Below are 25,642 nucleotides of genomic sequence, written 5' to 3' on the forward strand. Positions count from 1 at the left end.
AACTTTTTTGGTGCCTTCGGTATGCCCAAAGAAGCCATTTTGCATCATTAGTTTGTCCATATAATTTTCCATAAAAATTTGGCAGCTGGCCAAACAAAAGTGATTTATGGAAATTAAAAAATCGGTATCTTTTGGAGCAATTGTTTGATCGATTTGGTGTCTTCGGCAAAGTTGTAGGTCTTCATTAAAAAAAAGAAAACAAGATAAAAAGTTCAGTGATTTTTAATTTCACTTTTTTTTATTTTTTATTTTCTTATATATATGCCTAGGGCATCCAATTTTCCCGGGTTTTGAATTTCCCGGGAAACGGGAAGAATATTTTTGAAATCCCGGGAATTTCCGGGATCCCGGGATTTTTTTAACAGTCATAAAATCTATATTTTCATTATATTTCTTATGTTTTCAAGCTTCAAATCATAGAATCAGCTCAATTATATTAATTGGTGATAGTCTACACTTCAATCTAAACATAGACGACAGCTTTATGTAACCCTTATAAATGTAAATCGGCATAAATGTCAGAGGTTGGTATGAGAACACATTTAAACTTTTTTAAATCTATTTTCAAGACATTAAAAAATATATTTTCATCTATCAACAAAATAAATTTGAAAGCTTGTAACCTGCCTGCTGCAGTTTACCATCGCAACAGTAGAAGTCTGCGAATAATAAGAAGAGTGCCCTAAGCCATCCCAATCAGGGCAAAATTTGATCTTTTGTCTTCTAGAATTTTTTATAAAACCACTACACTTACAACACAAACAAGAAGCCAAGAACCATCATCATCATCATCGATCGCGGCCAGCAGCCGATCGATGCTGATTGCGCGTTTACTCTCGCGAGCGCGTAATCTCCCAGCGTACTGCACGCACATATGGAACACATGCACATGATATTGGGCAATTTAAAAATCGAAGGCCGATCATTGATTGATTACCCTAGCACGTGAGCACATTTAGCACAAACACAGAAATCATGTCTCATGTAAAACCATATTCACATACCGGATCAACATAATCCATGCCAGCATCAAACCAATTTCCCGAGGGGGAAATCAAGCCGAGCAGTTTGAGCCACCCTAGCGACGCCCCGGTACTCACTCTCCAATCTCTTATCGGCCGACGTCAACCAGAGCCGTGAGAGATAACACGCGGCGCGATCGGCCAACCAATATAGCCGATCGTCGCCCGCAGATCATCATCAGTCACTGGTTAAGCACCAAAGAGACCGCCTCGATCGTCGACCCGTCAAGTGTTCCGCCAGACGATTGGCCAGCAGAAGTTTAGCTAATTGTGTCTTCTTGTGGTGAAAACCGTCTCACCAGTGTAATTTCGCGGATTTTGTGGTTTTGAGACAGATTTGTAATTTTTGTTGTTTCGCCTAGGATAAGGATATCGGCGTGGAAAATTAACCGCACTGGAGTGCGAGGTGCCGCGATACCGAAAATTGGTCGCGGTGGAGAGGTAGAGTGACGACCCTCCCTCGTGTGTTTAATTTGTGCTAATTGGTGTTTTTTGTACCGTTTTCCGTGTCTAGTGAGGTGGCGTCTACTATCAGCATGGAAAGCATGGCCATGCTGGAGTAGTTGGATAATTTGAGATCGGTAAGATTCAGCTGTGAACCCGTCTCTAAAATAAGTCCCAAAATGTGCTTTTGATCGTCGAATGTGTTCTAATTGTTCTGTCTGCCATTGTGCAGGCCTTCATTTCCTGTTTCGCAAGCTAAATTCCATCATGGCTGGAGCCGTGGTGTTGAGCAGTGTGCTGCTGTGCATTCCTGCCGACTGGACGGCGGATCAAATGCACCGGATGGCCGGCGTTCTCGCCGGTGACCAAGCTGGGTTCTGCCCGGGCAGCAACGTTGTTCCGGATCGTCGAGGGATACACGGGGGTCACACACACACAGGTTTACACCCGCAACTCTAGTTTTAAGGACGCCAACTAGGTTTAGTTCGCCAATATAGATGTAAGTACGCTAAAATCCCCTCTTTTATTTCTGTGTAGGTTGAATTTATCCGTGTCTTGGGAGGGCTGGTTGATTATCTGGGATTCTGTTGGAATTCGACCCATTTTTATTGTTTGCTGTGTTCTATTGCATCTGTGCAGGAAATGGTACTCCTGCTATTCAATAGTACTCCATCTTGTCTCATGCTCGCACTTTCCCCGGAAATGGGGAGGTGACAAGCTTTTGGTTGTACCATTGCTGAGATATATAACAATTTTAAGTTGGCAGTTTAAAAAAATGGGTGCCACGATATCTCAACACTGCGTTGACCAAATCGGCTCATAATTTTGGTGCACACTCGTTAAATTGGTTCCGTGTGCCTGACGAATTCCGATATTCAAAAAAGTTTATTTTCAAATGAGATAAAAATATTTTTATGATTTTCATATAAAAGCTATAGAGCTTTTGATTCTTGCATTTTTCAAATACGCAAAATTCAAAAATCGGGCATCGTCATGCACACGGGAGGTTTTGTGAGTCTTCTCCCAAATTTCAGCCAAATTGGTCCATCCTATCTTGAGAAAAAAATGTTCACAAAGTTTGACAGTTTGCTTTGCGCATGGCAAAATTTTGTGCTTAAATCGTCTATTACTCAGTTTAATAATGAAATATCTTCATGAAACTTTCAGGAGTGATCATCTTTCAAGTGGATTTGATAAATTTTCTGTAATAAGCTTTTTTCATTTTCTACATGTATGTAACCCCTTAAAACAAATTAAAATTATTTTTTTTTGTTTTGTATTCTGCTTTGGCCAACTGGGGAAAACCGGGACTAAAGTCTAAATAGCTTAATTTTTTTTCCAATTTAAAAATTATTAATATTCATAAATGTAATAACCAGTTTTTTTTATATATAGAGAGATAAATCAAAAATATTTAAAGCACAAGGAATTTTGTGAATCTGTAAACTCAAATTTAACAACTTTCACTAATAAGCCAAATTATTGCTGATATATGCCGAATACAAATTTTAATGCTTTTAAATTCTTATCGATTTAACTATTTATGTATTTCTACAACTATTTATGTATTTCTACAAAAATAAAATATTTCCGGGCCAAAATTTGACTTTTTTTTCAATTTCGGGAATTCCTGAGACAAATTATAAAAAATCCCGGGATTCAGGAATTCCCGGTTTTGGAAAATCCCGGGATTTTTGTCCCGAGAATTCCCGGGATGGACGCACTACACAGATGCAGCGAAATAATGGAATCAGGTTAGGCCGCTGCAATTATTTATGTAAAAGGTGTATATAACACGAACTGGTCATGGTCGAGGGGTTTTGGACATTTGGTGGCTGAAGACAATCCTAATTTGACAAATATAATGAAAATGAATAAAAAATGTAATGCACTTATATTTTTAGTAAAATTTTAATAATTGTTACGAAAAACTGGTTTAGAATTCAAACTCTGAAAAACGGTTTTATTTTCTAATAAAATAAAAAGAATTTATAATGATAAATCGTTGCAAATGATTTTTTAAATGACGATTTCTCCAACTTCAATATGGTTTGGTCAACCTGAATCAGATGTTATCAGATGTTTGCTGTCTGGAAAATTTCTAAGTGCATAAAAGTTGATTTTCATTCCATAAAAAATGTGTGCGTTATAACTTTAAAATTCTTAAGAAATACCTATATTTTTGCTATTTTTAAATGTTTTCAACTTAAGTCAAGTTTGAACGTTTCATTACTTATTTGCAAAAATGTTTGATGAAAAGTTTGACGAAATTTAAATTTTCAATCAAATTGAAACTTTCAATGTGTTATATTATTCTACAAAATATTTGTGTCATATGGTCGAGATCAAATCCTGAATAACCAATCATTACTTTTATGTTAATAAAGGAAAAAACCGATCACTAAAAAGCTTAAACTGAACCGTTTTAAACTAAGGCTATTTTTATGATCTTGCAAAATGAGTGCACGGGCTTACACACTTTTTTCAAAAATCAGAAAACATAAAATGAACATTTGGTTTATTGGACCTTTGAAAAAACTCTAGAGTTCGTGATTCATCCCTAAAGGTAGAATTCACGAAATAAACTTTTCTAAAACTTCTGTATCATCATCAGCTGTGAAGCGCGTGCACGTGGATCTGGTAGACACCACACAAGTCAGCAGTAATCTAATACATCATCTCATCACGTTTCCTTTCAAAAAAGTTTTTTTTTGCTGTTGTTGGTTTCATTCACCAAGTGGGGCTGGTCCCGTGAGAGTCGCCACTGTTGCATTAGTCGTTGGTTTTTTTTGGGTTTTTGGTTGTCTTTGGGGTTTGAGGAAAGGTGTTACGATTTTGTTTGGATGTTCAGTTATTTAAGTGAATTTAAATTGTTTCTTTAATTTTAGTTCTGTGCTTCTTTTTCAATAATTTTGATTTTGTTAACAAAATTAATTATAGGTACACGCACTTTTAGGTGATTTTATCCCAGATCTCAGCTGCTTTCGCAGCCTGTTCATTCATCCATCCACATCGTGCCAAAGAGGGAGACGGGCTCGGCTTTGGTGAATAAAAATTCACAGACTGCGCGCCGTGCGTGATCTGATTGCCGAAAGCTCCCCCCTTCAAAGTTTCACGAAACGTGCCCCGGCAAGAAAAAATAAAACTCAGTCCAGGGTGTGAATTTATCCGAAAACAATGAAGAAGCTGGCCTTCCCGGTGTCTTGCTGTTTCGAGGACTGTCAATCCGCCAAGATAATGATGTGCCGAAAAGAGATTAGGTTGAATTTTGGCCAAGTTGAAACGAAAATCATGATTAAGTTTTATTTTCCCTTGTGAGAATTTTGGGGAAGTTGTTGTTGTGCGAGGGAAAACGTTTGCTGGAATTCTTTTGAGAGAAAAGTTTTTCTCACACCTCCACGTAGTTTTCTTTTCCAGAAGGTCTCTTTGAATTGTTAACTTTGTTGGACTTGGGTCTTGGTATTTTGTCTGGCAGAGGGAATTGAAATTCATTGTAAAGGGACCGGGATGATTGTGCGCTATAAATATAGTTGATTTGATTGTTTTTTTTAGGATAAGAGCCACGTTAAGATGGCAATTTGTAAGAAAATATTGTTATAATTATTTCTGACTTTTATGACGATCTTTCAAATTCAGTTTCAAGAAAAACATAAAATTTTACGTCTTTTCACGGGAAACTTAAAATTTGATGGATTTACAACAATTTCTCGGAATTCGGACATTCAAAGTTTTTTTTAAAGTTGTGACATTTTGAGGTGTTTTTTATTTGAATCGTTCAATCCCTAGTCGAATGTTTAAATTTCCACCGGTTTTAATTCGAATTTGCACTTTTATTGATCAGTTTCACATTACTTAAACATTGCATTCCACCGAATGAACACACCCATTAAAAGATAAAAATTCTATCAATAAATTAACGACACGTGCGAGCGCAGCCCCGGCCAGGCCAGCTGCAGGTTCGCGGAATGAGGACGAAGTAAAATTCATTATTGAAATTTCAATAAATACCATTACCAGGTAAATTCAAATTAATGATTTACAGCTGTTACTCACACACGCGTTCGCACACACTCTCGAGGGCTTGTTTTCCCGCGAAGAGATGAAACTCATTGGCAGTGAAAAAAAAGCACGCTGACGTTCATCGCATTTGCACCAGATGTGTGCGACACTCACAAACACACATTCGATTGGTGGAAAATTCCATTTTCCACACATTTTTTTTACCTACCAAATGCAAATGTGAAAAATTACGATAAAAATATTTGCTTTCCCAGTGCAGGGCTGATAAATGGTTGTGCTTAATTTTTCGACTTTTCGTTTTCGCGATCGATCTTCGCAAAAGAGGACGCGGCCAATTTGGGCCAGAGTGGGCGAGTTTCGCATTTGCACCTGATGAAGTGGAATTTTACGGTTTTGCGTTAATTTTACGGCGTTATTAATGGAGCATCCTTGAGTTGGAGGAGGGATGTAAAATGTGGACCACTTTCGCGGGGATTGAATGAATTGTAATTACAGAGAGCGTTTGTGTTATGAAGTTGCACCGAAATTCAAATATAGATAATGATAGAAATTTTGAGATGTGTCGTGGAGATAATCTAATCTTCTTATTCAGAAACTGTAAATTTTAAATTGTCAAAAATTACAAAAACTATAATTGAGAGAAGTCAAAAAAAATTTGGACCCCAAAATTTACCTTAAAAAATATTTGTTTTATTTTGAAATATATTTTTTTAATTTTTTCTAAGAGTTAAGTTCAATTCCCATATCTTCTCTCGTGCATAGCAATTGTCAAAATCTAGTTTTTTTTGTGAACTTATGGATTTTCCTGATAACTGTAAATCATATTGCGAAATTCCCGATACCGGGAAATTATATATTAGCTTTATCAGTTATTTTTTTCAAAAATCTTAAAACAACTTTGTGCATCTTTTGAAAAATCACTCAGTGCGAATTAAGATTCGTGAATATTTTAAACTACAATTTTGAATCTAAGAAAGCTCAAGAAACGATTTTCTATTTGGATAATTCTACGCCAACTCACACAGCAGTTGCCCCGACCCCTCTTCGATTTGCGTGAAACTTTGTCCTAAGGGGTAACCACTCCGTTTTTTGATATCTCGTGACGGAGGGGCGGTACGACCCCTTTTATTTTTGAACATGCGAAAAAAGGTGTTTTTAAATAATTTGCAGCCTGAACCGGTGATGAGATAGAAATTTGGTGTCAAAGGGACTTTATGTAAAATTAGACGCCCGATTTGATGGCGTACTCAGAATTCAGAAAAAACGTATTTTTCATCGAAAAAAAAAACACTAAAAAAGTTTTAAAAACTCTCCCATTTTCCGTTATTTGATTGTAAAAATTTTTGGAACATGTCATTTTATGGGAAATTTAATGTTCTTTTTGAATCTACATTGGCCCAAAAGGGTCAATTTTTCATTTAGAACAAAAAATTTCATTTTAAAATTTCGTGTTTTTTTTTAACTTTGCAGGGTTATTTTTTAGAGTGTAACAAAGTTCTACAAAGTTGTAGAGCAGACAATTACAACATTTTTCATATGTAGGCATAAGGGGTTTGCTTATAAACATCACGAGTTATTGCGATTTTACGAAAAAAAGTTTTGTCAAGATAGCATGACCAAATATTAACTTTTTTCCTTTGAATAGTGACAACCAAGCACGGAGTTTTTTCGGTTTTAATTTAATATCTCAGGATTGAAATCGAATTTTGGGGATCTGCGAAGGTCAAAAGGTGAGACATTGTGAGTTGCACATAATGGCGTTCTCAACTCAATTTGGCCCAAAAAGAACGTGTGACAAGATACCACGACAACGATAGTATATGGGTAATTCTCTACCAACTCACACGAAATCGGGAAAAGTTGCCTCGACCCATTGCCTCGACACATTGCGACTATTGACCAAAGGGATTTCAAGTCAGAACGCGTTTGACACACGTAAATGCCCGACTACCGTAAACATTTGTAATTGTAATAACTTGGGACTCCGGCAACCAATTTCAACCAAACTTCGAGACAATGCAAAGATTTGTCATCCAAACAAAATGTGTTCGTTGAGCAGTTCTCTCAGATTTCGGTCATTCGATTTGTTTGTTTTTTTTTTATCCGACTGAAACTTTTTTGGAGCCTTCGGTATGCCCAAAGAAGCCATTTTGCATGATTATGAAAATTCAAAAATCTGTTTCTTTAGAAGGATTTTTTTGATGGATCGTCTTCGGCAAAGTTGTAGTTATGGATAAGGACTACACTGAAAAATATGATACACGGTAAAATTTTTTTGGTGATTTTTTATTTAAATTTTTGTCACTAAAACTTGATAGTTTTTTTTTGCAAATCAAGTTTTAGTGACAAGAAGTTACATAAAAAATCACCAAAATTTTTTTTACCATGTTTAATTTTTTTCAGTGTAGTCCATAATTATACCTACAACTATGCCGAAGACACCAAATCGATCAAAAAATTCCTTCAAAAGATAAAGATTTTTGAATTTTCATGCATAATTTTTTTATGGATAGCTGCCAAATTTGTATGGAATATTATACAGACAAACAAATGATGCCAAATGGTTTCTTTGGGCATACCGAAGGCACCAAAAAAGTTTCAGCCTGATTAAAAAATACAAAAACTAAAATTCTTAAAAAAGTCCGATTTCGTAGAGAATTGCTTGTTTTTGCAATTGAAATGTATTAACAAATATTTTATTGAAAATATTATTTCATCTTCAGTTTGACTTAATTAAATTATTAAACATAATTTTAATTTTTTCAACCTGTCGTTTTTTTTGAAATTTTGGAGAAAATTCGTTTTAAAAAATATTGTTCTTTACATCACCATTTAATAAGTTACCATCTAGAACTCCACCACATGATCTCAAAATGGGGCTGTGCATTCTTAAATGATGGGAAGCATAAACTTGAAGGTCCTCAGAATCATATGCAGTCTGCTTTAGGACTTTGTAGAATATTGTTACACTTTAAAAATAACGATTCAACATTAAAAACGTTACTTAATCCACCCTTAGGTGGTTGGCGCCTTCCTCACATTTAAATGCAAAAAAGTGCGTAAATAGCTTATAACTTTTGATAGGGTTGTCAGATCTTCAATGTTTTGGATGCGTTAGAAAGGTCTTTTGAATACCTATCCAACGATAGGTCGCATGAAAGATCCGGACAACGTTTTCATCAACATATCTGAGATCCGGCCTCCAAAAAGCGTATAAATAACACTTAAGTGCTTATAACTTTTGATAGATTTGTCAGATCTCCAATGTCTTGGACGCGTTGTAAAGGTCTTTTAAAAACCTTTCTAAAAATGTATAGCATGACGGGTTTTCTTACAAAAACCACCCTTTTTACAATCTTCCGGACTTTTGTTAAAATCGTTTTTTTAGCATAACTTTTGAAGTACTTAACTAAACTGTATAATTTTTAATAGCGACTTATGGGATCCCAAGACGGATCGAATGACGCCAAAACGGACAGAATCGGTTCAGCCAATGTCGAGATAATCGAGTGACAATTTTTTGATCAACATCCCACCACACACACAGACATTTGTTCATAATTTGATTCTGAGTCGATAGGTATACATGAAGGTGGGTCTAGGACGTCAAATTAAGAAGTTTAATTTCCAAGTGATTTTATAGCCTTTCCTCAGTAAGGTGAGGAAGGCAAAAACACGAAAATAAAAAAAATAAAATTTGTGTATTAGATGAAAAAAATCCCCATGCATAATTTATTTTTAAATTCAAGATTCACAGATTTGAAAAGTAAATTCAAGGTCCATTCCAATGACATGTCCAACAACTTTTTTTAAAGTATTAAAATCTTTGTTTTATACTTTTGCCTTCTTCACCAGACTGAGAAAAGTCTACAAAATCACTTGAAAAATTAACTTCCTAACTAGACCTCCTAGACCCACTTTCACGTATACATAATGCTGCCAACTATTGGTGAACCAAAACTGTTGAGGAATAATTTCTCAACAGTTTACGGATTTTGGTTCACCAATAGTTGGTAGCCTTATGTTTACATTATTGTTTATTATTATTCATATTTTTTTAATTCGGGGCGTTTGCGATTTTGAAAAAATTGTCCACGTCGTTTATCATTGGTCCAAATTCATCATTTCAGTTTGGAAAATAATCACCATCATCATCACTTTTTTCTGAGTTGCTTTGAAAATAAAATCTCAATAAGCAAAGTATTTGAACAAAAAACTTGCGAATGGCTTAAATATTTTTATTCGCACTTTAATCAACCATTCAACTCCACCCGACAGTTGATTACATGCACCATCCGTCCAATTCTCCAGTGATCCAGTGATCAGCAGAGTGGTGATTACAACTTTTCCCATCAGAATAGCTCAATCAAGAGCTTATCGAAGGGCAGATAGATGAGTTAAACAAAAAAACTGCAACATTTTTTTCCCGAACATCTCATTCCCACCGGGTGCATTCGCGTTTCGCGCGAATCGATATGTAATTGAAACGAAACCATGATTTATCGAACGCAGGCCATTAATCTGTTGCCAGTGTGTGCCACATACTATGTGTCGAATCCCGCCAGATGCTGCTTATTTTGTAGCGTCATCACATGGCCAGAACGCAGCTCGAAATCCATCCACTAAATATGGTCTGACCACACCCCCTTTCCACTGGTCGGTTGGCCACACTGACTGCGCTGTCAATTGAACCCCGTCCTCGTTTCACCACACCCTCGAAGTGGCATGTTGGTGTAAATAAAACCACCGAAAATAAATGCAGCGGCTTTGGTGCTAAATTTTGGCCATGAGGTTACTATATTGAGTATTTAAAAAAAAAATAAAGTGTGCAAAGTTTACAGGGTTTGAAGTATACTTTAAATTTTTTGAGAGAATTCTCTAATTTAGACATCAACCAAATTAACGTTACGCTACCAACAGCAATGCGACAGAAGTGAACAAACAGAGCGAAGCGCAAAAAATGCAAAGCAGTATTACAATTTAAGCCTGGAAAATGTAAAAACTTTGTCAGCATGTTAATTAATTTCTTCTTTTATGAGTGGTAATTGAAATTTTGGGATTTTTACGATCACGTGGTTGCGGTGTCAACCCAGAGCAGGATGGTCGGAGTGAAATCAATTTGTTTTTTTTTTTTTAATTTTTTTATTGTTAATTAAAGTTTGATTTAGAGCAAAACTGATTTTTTATGTACTTTTTTCTCGACCCTCAACGATTTCAATGAAACTTTGTTGACATGTTATCCTACGCTTATATATGTGTCATTCCACCTGAAGTGTGCAAGAAAAAAATGCAAATTTGAAAATTACCATCTCCGATTCTGCTCAAATTTGGCAGAGCTGTTGAGACTATCAAAACATGCTAAAATCCCGAATTTCATCCAAAACGGACCACCCCCTCAATTTTTGTACCCTCCCAAAAAAATCGACTTTTTGGCGATTTTTGAGTGAAACCTCTATCTTCAAACGACGATAACTCAGGAACCACAAATCTTAGAGGGTCGGTTTTAGACTCAAATTTGATGGAAATTGGAGGTAGAATCTATGTCCGTGATCAAAATTTAGATTAAAATATGTTTTCTACGTGTATTGCGCAATTGAAAACTTTAAATGGGCGCATCTCAAAACAGCCCTGATTATTTTTAAATTTTGAGCTCACCATCGTATTCCACGGCCAATTTTACATAAGAATCACTTATTGACAGAAAGGAATATGCTTCGTTCCAGAGATATCGAATTTAAAGTTTTAAGTATTTGAGATTACCTAATTTAGCTTTATTCGCTACATCTGCTAGAAGCACTCAGTCGTGCTGATCCATAATTACTACCTGGTGCAGTTTTCAATTGCACAATACAGGTAGAAAAAATATTTATATCTAAATTTTGATCACGGAAATGGACTCTACGTCCAATTTCCTTCAAATTTGAGTCTAAGACCGACCCTCTAAGATTTGTGGTTCCTGAGTTATCATCGTTTGAAGATAGGGGTTTCGCTCAAAAATCGCCAAAAAGTCGATTTTTTTGCGAGGGTACCAGGGATGGAATAATCGCGAAAAAATCAATTTCGCTTGCGAGCTTTCTTCAACCGCGAAAGAGAGAGGAGGCAAATCGCGCAAAAGAAAATCGCTCCCGAAATTCTCCAAAAAAATCAATCTACTGATGAATTTTTGTGAATTTCCTTGTCAGCGCCACTTAAAGTCATTTATTTCACTTTGTTTACACACATTGCCCATCTACAAAATGTGACAGTTAATTTTTCGACGTGTGACGTTACATTTGCAAGTGTAGTAGTAAAAAAGATGTTCTGCCGAATAATCAAGATGATGATTTTTTTTGGATTCTTTTTACCGATCTTTCTTGCGCGAGAGAGGAGAGCATGCTCCTTTCGGATTTTTTCTCTTGATTCACATCCAAAGATTTTCTTTTGATGATGATTAATCCGTCGCTGCTCAACAAAGGATCACAGAAATCAAATTTGAGATAAGTCGGTGCACTTTTGATTTCAATTGATTAAGGTCTTGAAAAACTCAGAAGACATTACCAGCAATGCTCGAAATGTTTTCTCCAATTGGTCTTTAAAACTTTCCCCAAGTTTTTTTTTGCCAACTCCACAAAAAGAAGGATGTAACACCATTCCGGGCGCCCATCGTGGTGTGCAAATGGGAAATAAGGTATGGAAATTGGTTTCGATTATCATACGGTCTGTGTCGGCACATGTAGAACTCAGTCCCTCCTTTCTTCAAGACCCTCGCTCAAAGTGGTTACTATAACCCGATATCCCTTTTCCATCATCCCTCGCAGCAGTGCTCCCACAGCTGTCGCGAATTCATTCATATTTAACGTGTTTTTCCTTATTGCTTTACAGGTCCTTTACCGGCTTTTCCCCGGAAAAACCGCCAGCGATGAAAGCTCGGGACGAAACCATTTCCAAAATTTTCCCGGAACCGAACCAAAAAGAAAAGATAGGCGGCCCTGCCATGAACAGAACAACCTCACCCGAAGCAACAATAACGAGCAAAAATGGCGGAAATGCCGTAACGTCTTCGTTTTCTTTTATCCAATTTGAATAAATTCGACTTTCTGTGAAGTATGATATGTTTTGGGCGAGGTACGAAGACGGTGTACGTTCTGTCTGATATTATGTTTTATGCTGTGTCGTAATGGCTTTCCTCTTTCATTCTTTTTTTTCCTCAAGGGGAAACAACAGAGAGCAGTTCGACGAAAATGAACTTTCCCATGTCATTTCTGGCAGAATTAATTGAGTTCCCGGCCCCGAGTCCCCACCTAATGCAGTTACTTCGGAGCCAATTTGGAGTATTTACCTTCCTGATTGCGCTCGGAGAACCACCCTAGAGCCCTTTACAGTACAACAATTGTCGTTATTGCCCCGGGACCGTAAAAGTCTACTCGAAACAAGAGTCTTTCGGCACCAGAGTGCTCTGGTGTGGTACTCAATGCGCCCGAAAGTATACCACACACACACATTGCACTTTTTGCCCGTCGTAATCCAACGAAATGCGCCTGCATGTATGCTACCAAACTAAGCTACCCCGATCAGCCAGAAGAGTTAAGACAAAACTCGTTCCGACAAATAAGCAGAAGAAACATTGCATGAAAAATTAAATAAATTTACATGCACACACACAATATGGGTTTTTCCCAGGGCTGTGGAGTCGGAGTCGGAGTCGGAGCCGGAGTCGGTGGAGTCGGGTCTTTTTGGGGACCTGGAGTCGGAGTCGGAGTCGGAGTCGTCAAAACTCGAACAGCTGGAGTCGGAGTCGGAGCCGGAGTCGGCTAAATTTTAAGAGCTGGAGTCGGAGTCGGAGTCGGAGCCGAAGATTTCTGATAACCCGGAGTCGGAGTCGGAGTCGGAATTATCTTAAATTCAACAAAAAATATGTTTTTTTTTTATTGTTCAGTATTTACTATATAACAGCATAATTAACAAAACTTCTCATGTTTTTAATTGTTTGTTACGTCGCATGCAATGCGTCGCCATTTTTTCATGTTTTTTTTTCTGATAAATCGATGCCATTATGTTTTTGAAACTTTTTATTGTGATTGGAAAGCTCTAATTGTGTTATTTCACTATAATCACTAAATGATAACCTCTTACCCAAATATGTAGTATCATAATTTAAAAAAATATAAAAAATATTGGTTTTGTAGTCAGACATATCTAATTGATTTTTACTGCTTCCTTTTGCCTATATTTATGTGCCCTTTCAATTCAAATATGACCAAATTTCATCCAGTTCTTTCTGAAAAAAGAACACACACAGTCATCTTTTACCCCGAAAGAGAATGTCTTGGAGGTTTTAAATTAAATCATTTTTTAAGGAAAAAAATTACGAGGTACATAAAAAGATTGAAAATAGTAATTTCTGTTTTTGGAAATCGAAAAAGAGTTACTGACAGTTTAACTTTTGTAACAAATAAAATAATTAAAACTAACAAAAAATATCAAAAGAAGTTGCAACTAATTTTGAAATCATCATTGAATGTTGATGTTGATGTTGATTTTAGGTAAACTATTTGATATCGTTGCAAATCATCGTTGAACAATTCTCAAGACTTCAATACAAAAATGAACTAATAAAAAATGTATAGAAGAAAATGTAGGATTTTAATTTATTTTTCAAATATTATTAAAAAAAAAACGAAATCAAAATATTATCAACCCGTAAGAATTTTCTCATACTGTATGTCCCACGCCAATATGACGGAAGGTGATTATCATTGCAAATCAATGTACCTTAAAAAATGAAATACTTGTGTCTTAGAAAATATTTTACTTGTGGATATTTGTTTTTTATTATATTTTAAGTTTTTTCATATATTTTGATGGAGGCGCAAGATCATTCATAAAGCTTCGTTTTAGGTAAAGATTCACGAAGTATCGGGCGACTCCTTTTTAATGTATATTAATTTTTAAAATAAAATAAATTAAAAAATTCCAGGGTAAAATATTTTCCTTTTCACATATATTTTCAAAGGACCTCTTAAGCGTCCTTTCCACGTAGAAATTGTTCAGATACATTGATTTGCAATAATAATCTCCTTCAGCCATGGAGTGATGTCCACGTACGTTAAAAAAAAAATGTTTCGTTTAAAATTGTCATTTAAAAAACAAAGTGCCTGTCACTGTGCTTCTTATAAATGTCAGCCTAAAAAAGAGCAAATTGAATTTTTTATATTCAATAGATCATTAAGGCCAGGTTTCTTTTAATTATTCATTCAAAAATAACAATTTAAAATTTAAATTTATTAGCTTTGAATACATTATTTGCAAGTTTGAGGTTAAGCTTATAAATCCAAATTTACTTACAAAACTGTTCTTCTCAAAATGCCTCTAAAACTGAAGATATTTTTTGATTTCTGTTTCCATAACGTATAAAACTTGTAACCTAGAAACTTTTTTTTCATTTTGTGATTCGAACTTATTTTTCTTGAGAAAAACATGACGCTTAGAGAGTATTTAAATAATCTTATTTATCAATGTTTTAAAAATAATTAACTAATAATAGTTGACTAACTTTTGAAACATTTAAAAATATGTGGAGTCGGAGTCGGAGTCGGAGCCAACCATTTGTTGGAAGCTGGAGTTGGAGTCGGAGTCGGAGTCGGCTAGAGTTGGTAGGCCGGAGTCGGAGTCGGAGTCGGAGCCAACCATTTGTTGAAAGCCGGAGCCGGAGTCGGAGTCGGCTAGTCTGAGAAAGCCGGAGTCGGAGTCGGAGTCGGAGTCGTTTGAAATAAGACCCGACTCCGCAGCCCTGGTTTTTCCTTTCATCGATGATACGGGGGTTTCTCTCTCTCTCTCTCGTGGGAAACCTGTGAAAAGGGGAGGCAAATTTATTATAATTTATGGGTGTCTGTTGTGTGACCTCTAGAGAGAGGATGTGGGAAAAAGAAAAGCTTCCGGAAAAAGCGAGGATGAGCCCAAGTGAGAATAGGGTTGCAACACACTTGTGTTGTACACTTATAAATGGTGATTTGCCCATTCGTATACAGTCGGGTTGCATTTGTATGCAATTCAGGACGACGAGATGATAGGACCTTAATTATTAACGCAAATGAACGTAACGTCTTTGTGAGAGTACACATTAAGCATTCTTTATTGTGGAGGATGACACAGTGCATGAAGGGTTGTTGGATATGAGCTCATTTTAATTCAAACCAATCAAAAGGCCTCCCATAAAACATGTCAGAAGAAACTATCTAAAACAGTACAGAACTTCAGTCGAGACATACACCACTCTAACGGGGAGGTTCGCGATCCAAGAAATTAACCCAAAACAATTATAAACTGCACATAAACGAACGGTTGCCACACTTGCATTGTTGGCACCGTTTAAATATTACAACCAAATTGATGCCGAATGACGCCTCAGTTTCCATGAAAATAATGCTGCGTTTTAACAGACTATGAGCTCAGCCTTAACCAACCTAACTAACTTTTTTGAAGAGTTAAAAATGTTACAGATGAATAAACAGAGATAGGTGCTCTCAGTCAGTTGCCTTACACGGCAATCCAGGACTATGAAACTATATTTGACGGCACGTCAGAGAACGCCTAAAAGAAGCCATTCAGGAAGTTTCTTTGTATGATGACATCGTGATCATCAAAGACTTGGACGTGGTGGACTACATCATCGTATGCCAAGGAAGCAATGGACATTATAGTAATGTCCGAAAAAAGTGAACGGATGTCTTCCAAAAAACAAAAAGTGAACGGAAAGCAAACCGAGTTGCTTTATAACTTTGACGTCATCTTTCGTGAGCTGGACCATCCGGGAGCGAAAATGAGCATTGCAGAGAAGATCCAACCACTGCTGTTGGCCATCGCTGACCGAATCAACTAACCATCCTATCGAACGAGCTACGCAAAACCCGATCGCGGAGGTTAAGCGCATGTTTTTGGATGTGTAGATGGCGCTAGGAGAGAGAAAGCATCGTGGCTGAGAACCATTCGAAGGCTACCGAACGTCACTCATCCAAGAAAACGTTACTTAATCCACCTTTAGGTGGTTGGTGCCTTCCTCTCATATGTATAGTAATTTCGTCTAGAATTAAATAAAATCCGATTTAAAAAAAAACTGCAGACTTTTTGTCAAGAAAACACAGACATCATTTGTAGAAAATGGCAATAGAGTTATCTAAGAACGATCTCACGCACACTCGCACGCCATTTGTTTTGCTGGCCGGTACAAAATTTAACCTCAATCTTTTTCGTGTCCGTACACGCAATACATGCGCACGTAGATAACTCTATAGAGCTTTATGACGTTTCGCGTACGCACACTAGTGCACCATTTGATTTTGCTGGCTGACAAAATTTAACCTCACTTTATTTTCGTGTACGTACACGCAATACATACGTACTTAGATTGCTCTATACCAGCGATCAACTAATTGCATTGCTGGCAACAATTCCTCATACTGGAAATATCAAAATTGTCAGAAATTGGTCGTCTTGCCCCACCTTCCCCTGTGTATTAAATTTTCTTCGAAAAAGTTTTCGACCAAAAAATGTCACTACCCTGTTTGACAGATCTTTTTGTTTTGCCTTTTTTTGTTTTGCCATCGTCTTCGTGTGATGTGGAGCTGTTTTTTTCCTTCTGTGCGATTTCAGCAGCTGGTCATGTGAATTTTCTAGTGTTAACCGAAGCGAAACCTCTCGTCCATGATGACTTCCGATTGGGACAAAATCAAGCGGCTCGCTTCCGACTTCCAGAATGCTCAGCTGACGACCAGCTTCCAAAGGTAGGTTCTTGCGATTTTTGCTGGAAGATGTGTCACTTTTACTTTCCATTTCTTCTCGGACAGGTTGTCGGAATTGCGTCGAAGTGGTCATGAGAAGGGCCTGCTGGAGGTGATTTACACGATCGATGGCAAGGTGCGGGACGAGATGTTTGTGCGGGGAGGCCGCATTAATCTGGTCGATTTGGCCAATGTTCAGTGAAGAGTTGGCGGAGCAAAGATGATTATTGCGAACAAGATTGTTTTTCCCTGGGTGGCGGAGGATGTGCAGCTGCTGGAACACCACGAATGTGGCGGAGCTGCGATGGGGTAAAGAAGGAGGAGGAAAAGGGAAGGACATCCGAGTAGCAAAATGAATAAAAATGCAAAGTGTTTAGATATACAAGTAAATGTTTGGAAATTTATATCGTTTGTTTTATTGACATCGAAGATTCTAATCTAATCTAATCTAATCTAATCTAACCCTAGCGCAGCCAGTCTTTCGAGGGCATCCTGGAAAATGCCTTAGGTTGATTAACGCCTAGCATCCTCTTGTCATTATTAACAATTGCAGTGCCCAATGCAATAAATTGCTTTGAAACATCACAAACGCTAAAGCGGCCAGGCCAACTGCGTAAAGTTTACCGCAAAGATGATTCTTTGAATTGGATTGAGTTTGAACACGAATGTTCAAACAACAACACATTTCTGAATCTACAGGGGAGGAAGAAACGTGGGGATCCCCCGCTCACGTTCCTGTTTGTTTAGGCAAATTATCGTTGGGAGCCACCATGCTAAGAAGTTTTGGTGCTCCGGGACCCTCGAGGATGGGACACTGTATTTCCACAAATGCCCTGGACACTATTTGCCGTGGTTATAGCGCCACAACTCGCTCACTGTTGGTGACAGAAAGAACATTAATAAAACTCTGATAAACACAAGATTTCAATTGATGGGATGACAAGATCATCTCACAAAGACCCAGTGCATATTAAATATGAAATGGTTTATTTTGATTAGGATACATTATCGGATTGATCTCACCAAATTAAACCAGTCCTCTGAGAAATGTATCGCCTCGATCAGTCTGATGGCTGATTAAAAAAAAGGCTGATGTAATGTCGATGAGGGCGTCAAATTTCTCAGTGGAAGCTGCCGCATCTCAAAAAATTAATCACGAAAAAACAGGACTGCGCGTCCCAAGAAGCACTGCACTTTTGATGGCATTATTCAATTATTATGCCCAATCACCCCATGCACACAAAGAGCGACACAAAAGAGACGAAAATTATCACGAAAAAACAGGACTGCGCGTCCCAAGAAGCACTGCACTTTTTCATTTTATTGACATCGAAGATTCTTCGAAAAATTGCCGTCCCGTTGCCAAATTATGGTGTGCTCGGTTAGATGGCAATTTCGGCCCAACGAGGAAATAAAAGGAAACTTGAGAAGGTCTTTTGATAACGCACCCAAGGATGGGTTGCATGATTGACCCGGACCTAATCTTTATCAAAATATCTGAGATCCAGCTTCAAAAAGGTGTATAATTAACACTTAAGTGCTCATAACTTTTGATGAGGTTATCAGATCTTCAATTTTTTGGGCTCATTAGAAATGTCTTTTAATTATCCAACTAACGACGGGTCGCAAAATGGACCCGGCCAACATTTTCATCGAAATATTTGAGATCCGGCCTCTAAAATGTGTACAAATGACACCTAAATGCTCATAACTTTTGATAGGGTTATCAGATCTTCAATCTTTTGGGCTTGTTGGAAAGGTCTTTTGATTACCTATCCAACGATAGGTCGCATGATAGATCCGGACAACTTTTTCATCAAAATATTTGAGATCCGGCCTCTGAAATGTGTACAAATGACACTTAAGTGCTCATAACTTTTGATAGGGTTATCAGATCTTCAATGTTTTGGGCTCATTAGAAAGGTCTTTCAAATACCTTTCTAAAAATGTATGATCAGATGGGTTTTCTTACAAAAACCACCCTTTTTACAATCTTTCAAACTTTAGCCAGAATCGTTTTTTTAGCATAACTTTTGAAATACTTAACAAAACTTCATAATTGTTAATATAGGTCTTGTGGGACCCTAAGACGGATCGAATGAGACCAGAACGGCCCAAATCGGTTCAGCCAGTCCGGAGATAATCGAGTGCATTTTTTTCGGTGCACGGACTTACAGACATACACACGCACAGACATTTGCTCAGAATTTGATTCTGAGTCGATAGGTATACGTGAAGGTAGGTCTACGAGGTCGAATTAAGAAGTTCATTTTTCGAGTGATTTTATAGCCTTTCCTCAGTAAGGTGAGGAAGGCAAAACATCTTTAAGGACGGCCGTAGTACTCAATGGCCGAATTAAGTTATGTGCTTTTGGGTAGTTAAACTATAGGAGGACAAATTATACAAAGGATTGTTATAAACGTTGGATGAAATATGGGAACTTCATCGAATGACCACTCAAACATTGAGAAAGAAGTAAATTCATCTTCCCATTTAACCACGAAGAAGTTTTCTTAAAGATCACCGCACAAAGGAACAAGCAAGAAAATGTGCACTGATTGAATGTCATAACAAAGCTTGAGTAGTCACCAAATCGGAAAGCCCTAGGCATGTCGTTTTAAATACAGTCTATCCGTGTTGGGAGTTCACGTCCGTGTTTGGACAAGCGCTTGTTTTGCTAGTAAATACCCGCCCGTGTGGATCAATCGGACCGCGCACTTGACTCACAATCAACAGGTTGCTGGTTCGAATCCCGCGGCGGGCGCGTTAAAATTCTAAGTGTAAATATGAGTATCCGGCGCCGTCGCTCCGTGCCTTACTCAAACACTTAGGAGCCCAGAGCGGCAAAGTCCTTGTAGTTAAAAGGAAGACACTAGTGGTTGGTATTAGCAATGGTGCCGACAGCTATAAAGTCAACTTCGTTTTTTTCGTGTGTGTTTTCCCATAAGTTCCTTTTAAAAATGATCAGGTTTAAAGGGTAGCTTTGGAGGCCAGCTTTTGTTTTTCATTTTGGTTTTTGTGAAAAGTAACCTTCTGTCTCGAAATTTGCAAAATAATTCTATTTTCGCATTTTCTCGTGTTGCTCCAGATTTTACCGATCATTTAAATCATTTAACTTAATTTTAAAATGAACTTATTCAAACTAAAGTTTCTCAAACCTGAAAAGCTATTTATATTTTCTTTTTGATAATGTAGTATTTTAGACTTTTAAACTCGAGATTTAAGTCACAGACACTTATTTTTTTGAAAATACTAAAATATTCATTATTTTCAATATGGGTGTCAAATGACGCAACATTGTTTATAGATTTCCATTACATAAGAGTTTAGTGTAAAATACTTTTGTTTTATTAAAAAACCGAATTTAATGAAGATACTAAAATCTTCGTTATTTTCCAAATGGAAAAGCTCTATTTTTTGCTGACGCTAAATAGCAAGCAACCTGTCGAGTTCAGAAATTGATTTAAATTGAACAGAAGTTGTCCAAGAACTGGCGTCTCGTTTCCTTAAATTTTCGACTTAGAGGTCATGCTCGGGTAGCTTCAGGGCGTCTCGGGGACTATGGATTTTATATGCTGAGAGATTCTAGGATACTCTATTGTTACTGTTGAGATGTTTTAAGATGTTCTACGTGTTATACACTGTTATACACATACACACACATAAATGTCATCCGTCACAATAAACAGTCAGTCCAGTACCAACTATCATGGCGTCATGTTCACTTACTAACATGGTGTCAGAAGTGACTTAAATTTCGCGAAAAAAACGAATTTTTTCGTCGCGAAAACGCGTCGCGCGATAAAGCAACAAGAAATCGATTCGAACCCCAGTGAAAGTTGGTGCAAAACGGCCGAGGTTCAGCAAGATGAGCAACATTCCGGTCCCGTCGCCGCTGCAGCTCGGAGAGGAGCAGGAGGAGTCCTTCAGGACGTTCAAAGCGCATTGGGGATATTATGCGATTGCCACTGATATTGCCAAGAAGGCCGCGGAGACACAGGTTGCCATCCTGATGTCCGTTCTGGGCCCAAAAGCGATTTTGCTGCTCCATGACCTGGGCCTGACAGAGGAGGAAAAGAAGTCGACGGCCGCCATCTTGCAAAAGTTGGAGCTGAAGTTGACACCGCAGCGAGAGAAGCGAACGGAGCGCACCGAGTTTCGTAACATGAAGCAGCTGCCCGAAGAAAGTTACGACGATTTCTTGAAACGGTTGAGAAACAAAGTGAAGCACTGCGCGTTCGGAGCAGCGGAGCAGAAAGAAGAGTTGAAGGAACAATTCGTGAAGGGAATCCGTAACAGTGAGCTCCGGAAGCAGCTGCTGAGAGATGAAGCTCTCTCTCTGGAACAAATGGTGGACAAGGCCAACGCAGAGAAGAAGATCGACGAGTTGGTGGAGGCCTACGACCAGCTCCACTGCGACCCGGGAGAGGGAGGCTCGAAGTCTGCGCTGAAAGTGACGACAACAAAACGGTTGACCAAGAACTGCTTCTTCTGTGGAAGTCTGCACGGCAGGAAGAAGGAAGAATGTCCAGCCTGGGGCAAGAAGTGCAGAAAGTGTGGAAGAATGAACCACTTTGAGAGTGTGTGTAAATCTGGCCCGAAGTTCAAGAAGGCACCCAAGCTGAAGAAACGGCAAAGAAGAGGCACTGTCCGAAAGGTGGAAGAAGAAACAACTTCCAGTGAGAGCGACGATTCGGACATTGAAGAATCGAATTTTGTGGACATCTTCAGTGTGGAGAAGAAATCGAAAAGTCAGATGAAGATAGTCGTCTCGCTGGAAGTTGGGCCGGGTTACGCAACGACGCTCAAGTGTCAGGCGGACACGGGGGCTATGGTGAACATTATTAGCTTGAGAGACCTCCACAAGTGCGTGAAAAAGCCGTCGATGGCACCGACGAAAGTGAAGCTGCGCTGTTTCGGGGGGCAAGTGATCGTGCCTGTTGGCAAAGTGGAACTTCCAGTGCGGTTGAAGCAAAAACGAGAAGTGCTTAGCTTTGTGGTGGTGAAATCGAAGCAGAAGCCTCTGCTGTCGGCGTCGGCCTGCATAACCTTGGGAGTGATCAAAGTGGAGCATGTTGGCTCAGTTGAAGTGATGCAGAACTCGTGCGAGGCGATCGTCAAGGAGTTTGATGACGTGTTTGACGGAGATGGCTGCTTCGACGGTGAGTTTAAAATAGAAGTGGATGAAAGCGTTCGCCCAGTGCAGCAAAAGGCGAGGCGCATTCCGGTGGCGTACATGGGAGAGCTGAAAAAGACTATAAGTGACCTAGAAGTGCGCGGCATTATTGAACCGGTGAACAAACATGCGGAGTGGATCAGCAACCTAGTGTTAGTGAAGCGCGGCAGTAAGCTGCGATTATGTCTGGATCCTTCGGAACTGAACTCGGCGATCAAGCGTACCAGACACCAAATCCCAACGGTCGAAGAAATGTTGCCAGATCTGCAGAACGCAAAAGTGTTCTCTGTCCTGGATGCGAAAAACGGGTTTTGGCATTTGAAGTTAGATGACAGCAGCTCGGAACTGACCACGTTCTGGACACCGTTTGGAACCTACAGATGGATGCGGATGCCATTCGGCATTTCGGCAGCCCCCGAAATGTTCCAAAAGGAACAACAGCAGATCATCTGTGGCTTGAAAGGGACGCGCTGCATCGCTGACGATATACTAATATACGGCGTAGGCGACACCATGACAGAGGCATTAGAGGATCACAACAGGAATCTGAAAGCTGCATTGGTTCGGTTCCGAGAAAGAGGATTGAAGATCAACAGATCCAAGATGAAGCTAGCGATGACCGAAGTGCCGTTTTTCGGACACATTCTGACGAACACAGGTGTGAAACCGGATCCGCAGAAAGTCAGAGCAGTTGCGGAAATAGAGTCACCGAAAACCAAGAAGGAGCTCCACACGTTCTTGGGATTGGCCACGTATCTGGGAAAGTTTCTACCGTCGCTGTCAGAAATTTGTGCTCCATTGAGAAACTTGGTCAAGCAGGATGTAGATTTTGTGTGGAACGAGCAGGCAGAGAGCTCATTCGAACAGCTGAAACAGTTGGCAGTTACGGCACCTGTTCTGCGCTACTTCGACCGGAGGGAAAAGCTGACCATCCAGTGTGATGCGAGCAAGGCAGGGGTCGGTTGTGTTCTACTACAAAACGGACAGCCAGTAGTTTACGGATCAAGGACGCTGACAAAGGCCGAAAGCAATTATGCGTGTGTTGAGCGAGAATGTCTGGCGATAGTGTTTGCATGCAAACGGTTCGAGCAATACGTGGTGGGAATGCCAGGTGTGATCGTGGAGACGGATCACAAGCCGCTCGTCGAGATATTCAAGAAGCCCATACACACAGCCCCCATCAGACTGCAGCGAATGATGTTGGCGTTGAAACGGTATGTTGTAACTGTTACGTACCGGAAAGGTTCCGAAATGCACGTGGCAGATCTGTTGTCCAGAACGGCGAAACGAGCATCAACCGAAGGAGTAGACAACGAGTTTGAGATCTATGCCATCAAAAGCACGGAGAGCCTACTTGAATACTTCGCGGAGATCAACCTCGCGGAGTGCCTCAACCTGTCAGATCGTCGTTTTCAAGAAATTGCTGCTGAGACAAGAAAGGATCCGGTTCTACAGAAGCTGATGAAGGTGCTGACGGAAGGTTGGCCCGAACGGAAAGAGGACGTCGACGACGAGCTGCTTGTGTATCGCACAATGAAGGATGAACTGACGGTGCAGCAAGGCGTGGTACTAAAGGCTGATCGGGTACTCATCCCAAAGACTTTACGCCAGACGTTCGTGAAACGTCTACATAGAGCTCATCAAGGAGTAGAATACACGCTCAGAGCCGCCCGAGAGTCAATGTTTTGGCCAGGAATGAGTGATCAAGTAACGAATGCTGTTCAAAGTTGCGAAGCCTGCATGGAGTTCAGTTCAAGCCAATGTGCACCCCCAATGAGCACACATGAGATACCCAAGTACCCATTCCAGCGTGTGCATTTGGACCTGTGCGAAGTGAGCATGGAAGGTTGCAAAACTACAATGCTGGTGACCGCTGACAGTTATTCTGACTTCGTGGAGGTCGACATACTGAAGAGCACGAGCACAGCAACCATAGTAGAGTGCTGTAAGCGGAACTTCGCGAGACATGGCGTCCCGGAAGTTGTTGTCAGCGATAACGGGCCGCAGTTTGACAATGCCAGTTTCAGAAAATTTGCACAGGATTGGGAGTTTGTACACAGCACTTCTTCACCGTATCACCAGAGCGGAAACGGGAAAGCAGAATCTGCTGTGAAGCAGGTCAAGCGGTTGTTCAAGAAGACTACACGGGCAGGAGAAGACTTCTGGCAAGCGTTGTTGCAGCAAAGGAATACACCAAACAAAATTGGAAGCAGCCCTACGCAGCGCCTTCTTGGAAGGAGCACTCGGAACAGCATTCCGGTGGTGACAAGTAAGCTAAAACACATTTTCCAACCAACAGAAGCGGACAAAATTGTGGAACATCGCAAGAAAGTGAAGAAGTGCTATGACAGATCAACGAAGCCGCTCCCGGAACTTCAAGTTGGAAAGGAAGTAGTGTTTCAACGACGGCCCGATACAGACAAGCGGTGGGAGAAAGCGGTGGTGTTGGAGAAGCATCCGGACAAGTCGGTGCAACTGAGAGCTGCAGATGGAGCTGTGCTACGGAGAAGCGCTGTTCACGTGAAGCCTTTCGGGAGAGCTGTGAGCGCTGAATGTAGATTGGAGCACCGGCGGGAAACAAGTCCCGAGCAACCCAACATCACGGAACGTGACATAGAGTCTGGTGGAGTATTGGAGAGGCGCTCACTCGGACAGCAGAAGCAACGTGAGGGCAACAGCCAGCCTGTTAGAACCGAGCTCGATCCGGGAGCGCCAGCCGGACAGGAAAGTATGGCTTCGACGTCACAAAGAGTAGCGGATACCCAACGTCCGAAGAGGGAGATCAAGAGACCCAAGAGGCTCGAGGATTACGTAGTTTAAGTTTTTTTTTGTTTGCGACACACCCCTCTAGTTTGAATTCAACATTTTTTTTATGAAAGGGGAGATGTTATACACTGTTATACACATACACACACATAAATGTCATCCGTCACAATAAACAGTCAGTCCAGTACCAACTATCATGGCGTCATGTTCACTTACTAACACTACGAACTACCGGAAGTTGCGGTCAATGGGTCTACCGCCGTAACAAGGCAGAGGTCGGTGGTTTTTGACCTCAGATCATATCCAGATAGCCTCAGGGAGGTGCAAGGACTAGTCTACCGATGTGTGGTGAGGTTTTGGGTCTCCTGTAGAGTCCCGGGAGTTACGGCCGATCGGTCTACCGCCGTAACAAGATAGAGGTCGGAGGTTTTTGACCTCAGATCATATCCGGAAAGCCT

The 25,642-nt window shown here is 39.7% G+C and overlaps 2 protein-coding genes and 1 long non-coding RNA gene across 4 annotated transcripts; all 3 read left to right on the forward strand.

Annotated features, from left to right (window-relative positions):
- Positions 1–945: 945 nt before the first annotated feature.
- Positions 946–12,569, forward strand: LOC120418792 (uncharacterized). Of its 2 annotated transcripts, XR_008212134.1 has the most exons (4): positions 947–1,325; positions 1,385–1,603; positions 1,699–1,965; positions 12,348–12,569. It is a non-coding gene; the product is annotated as an uncharacterized LOC120418792 (long non-coding RNA). The 2 variants fall into 2 exon arrangements; XR_008212133.1 differs by having other exon boundaries at positions 946–1,325; positions 1,385–1,965.
- Positions 12,570–16,590: 4,021 nt separating this feature from the next.
- Positions 16,591–17,646, forward strand: LOC120418790 (E3 UFM1-protein ligase 1 homolog). Its single transcript, XM_039581272.2, has 2 exons — positions 16,591–17,245; positions 17,309–17,646. The coding sequence occupies exons 1-2, from the start codon at positions 17,166–17,168 to the stop codon at positions 17,442–17,444; spliced, it is 216 nt and encodes a 71-aa protein (XP_039437206.1). The 5' UTR covers positions 16,591–17,165; the 3' UTR covers positions 17,445–17,646.
- Positions 17,647–21,110: 3,464 nt separating this feature from the next.
- On the forward strand, positions 21,111–25,238 carry LOC120418786 (uncharacterized protein K02A2.6-like). Its single transcript, XM_039581264.1, has one exon. It carries the CDS (start codon positions 21,111–21,113, stop codon positions 25,236–25,238), a length of 4,128 nt encoding a protein of 1,375 aa, XP_039437198.1.
- Positions 25,239–25,642: the final 404 nt, after the last annotated feature.

This window comes from Culex pipiens, chromosome 2, assembly GCF_016801865.2.
Source record: "Culex pipiens pallens isolate TS chromosome 2, TS_CPP_V2, whole genome shotgun sequence".
Taxonomy (NCBI): domain Eukaryota; kingdom Metazoa; phylum Arthropoda; class Insecta; order Diptera; family Culicidae; genus Culex; species Culex pipiens.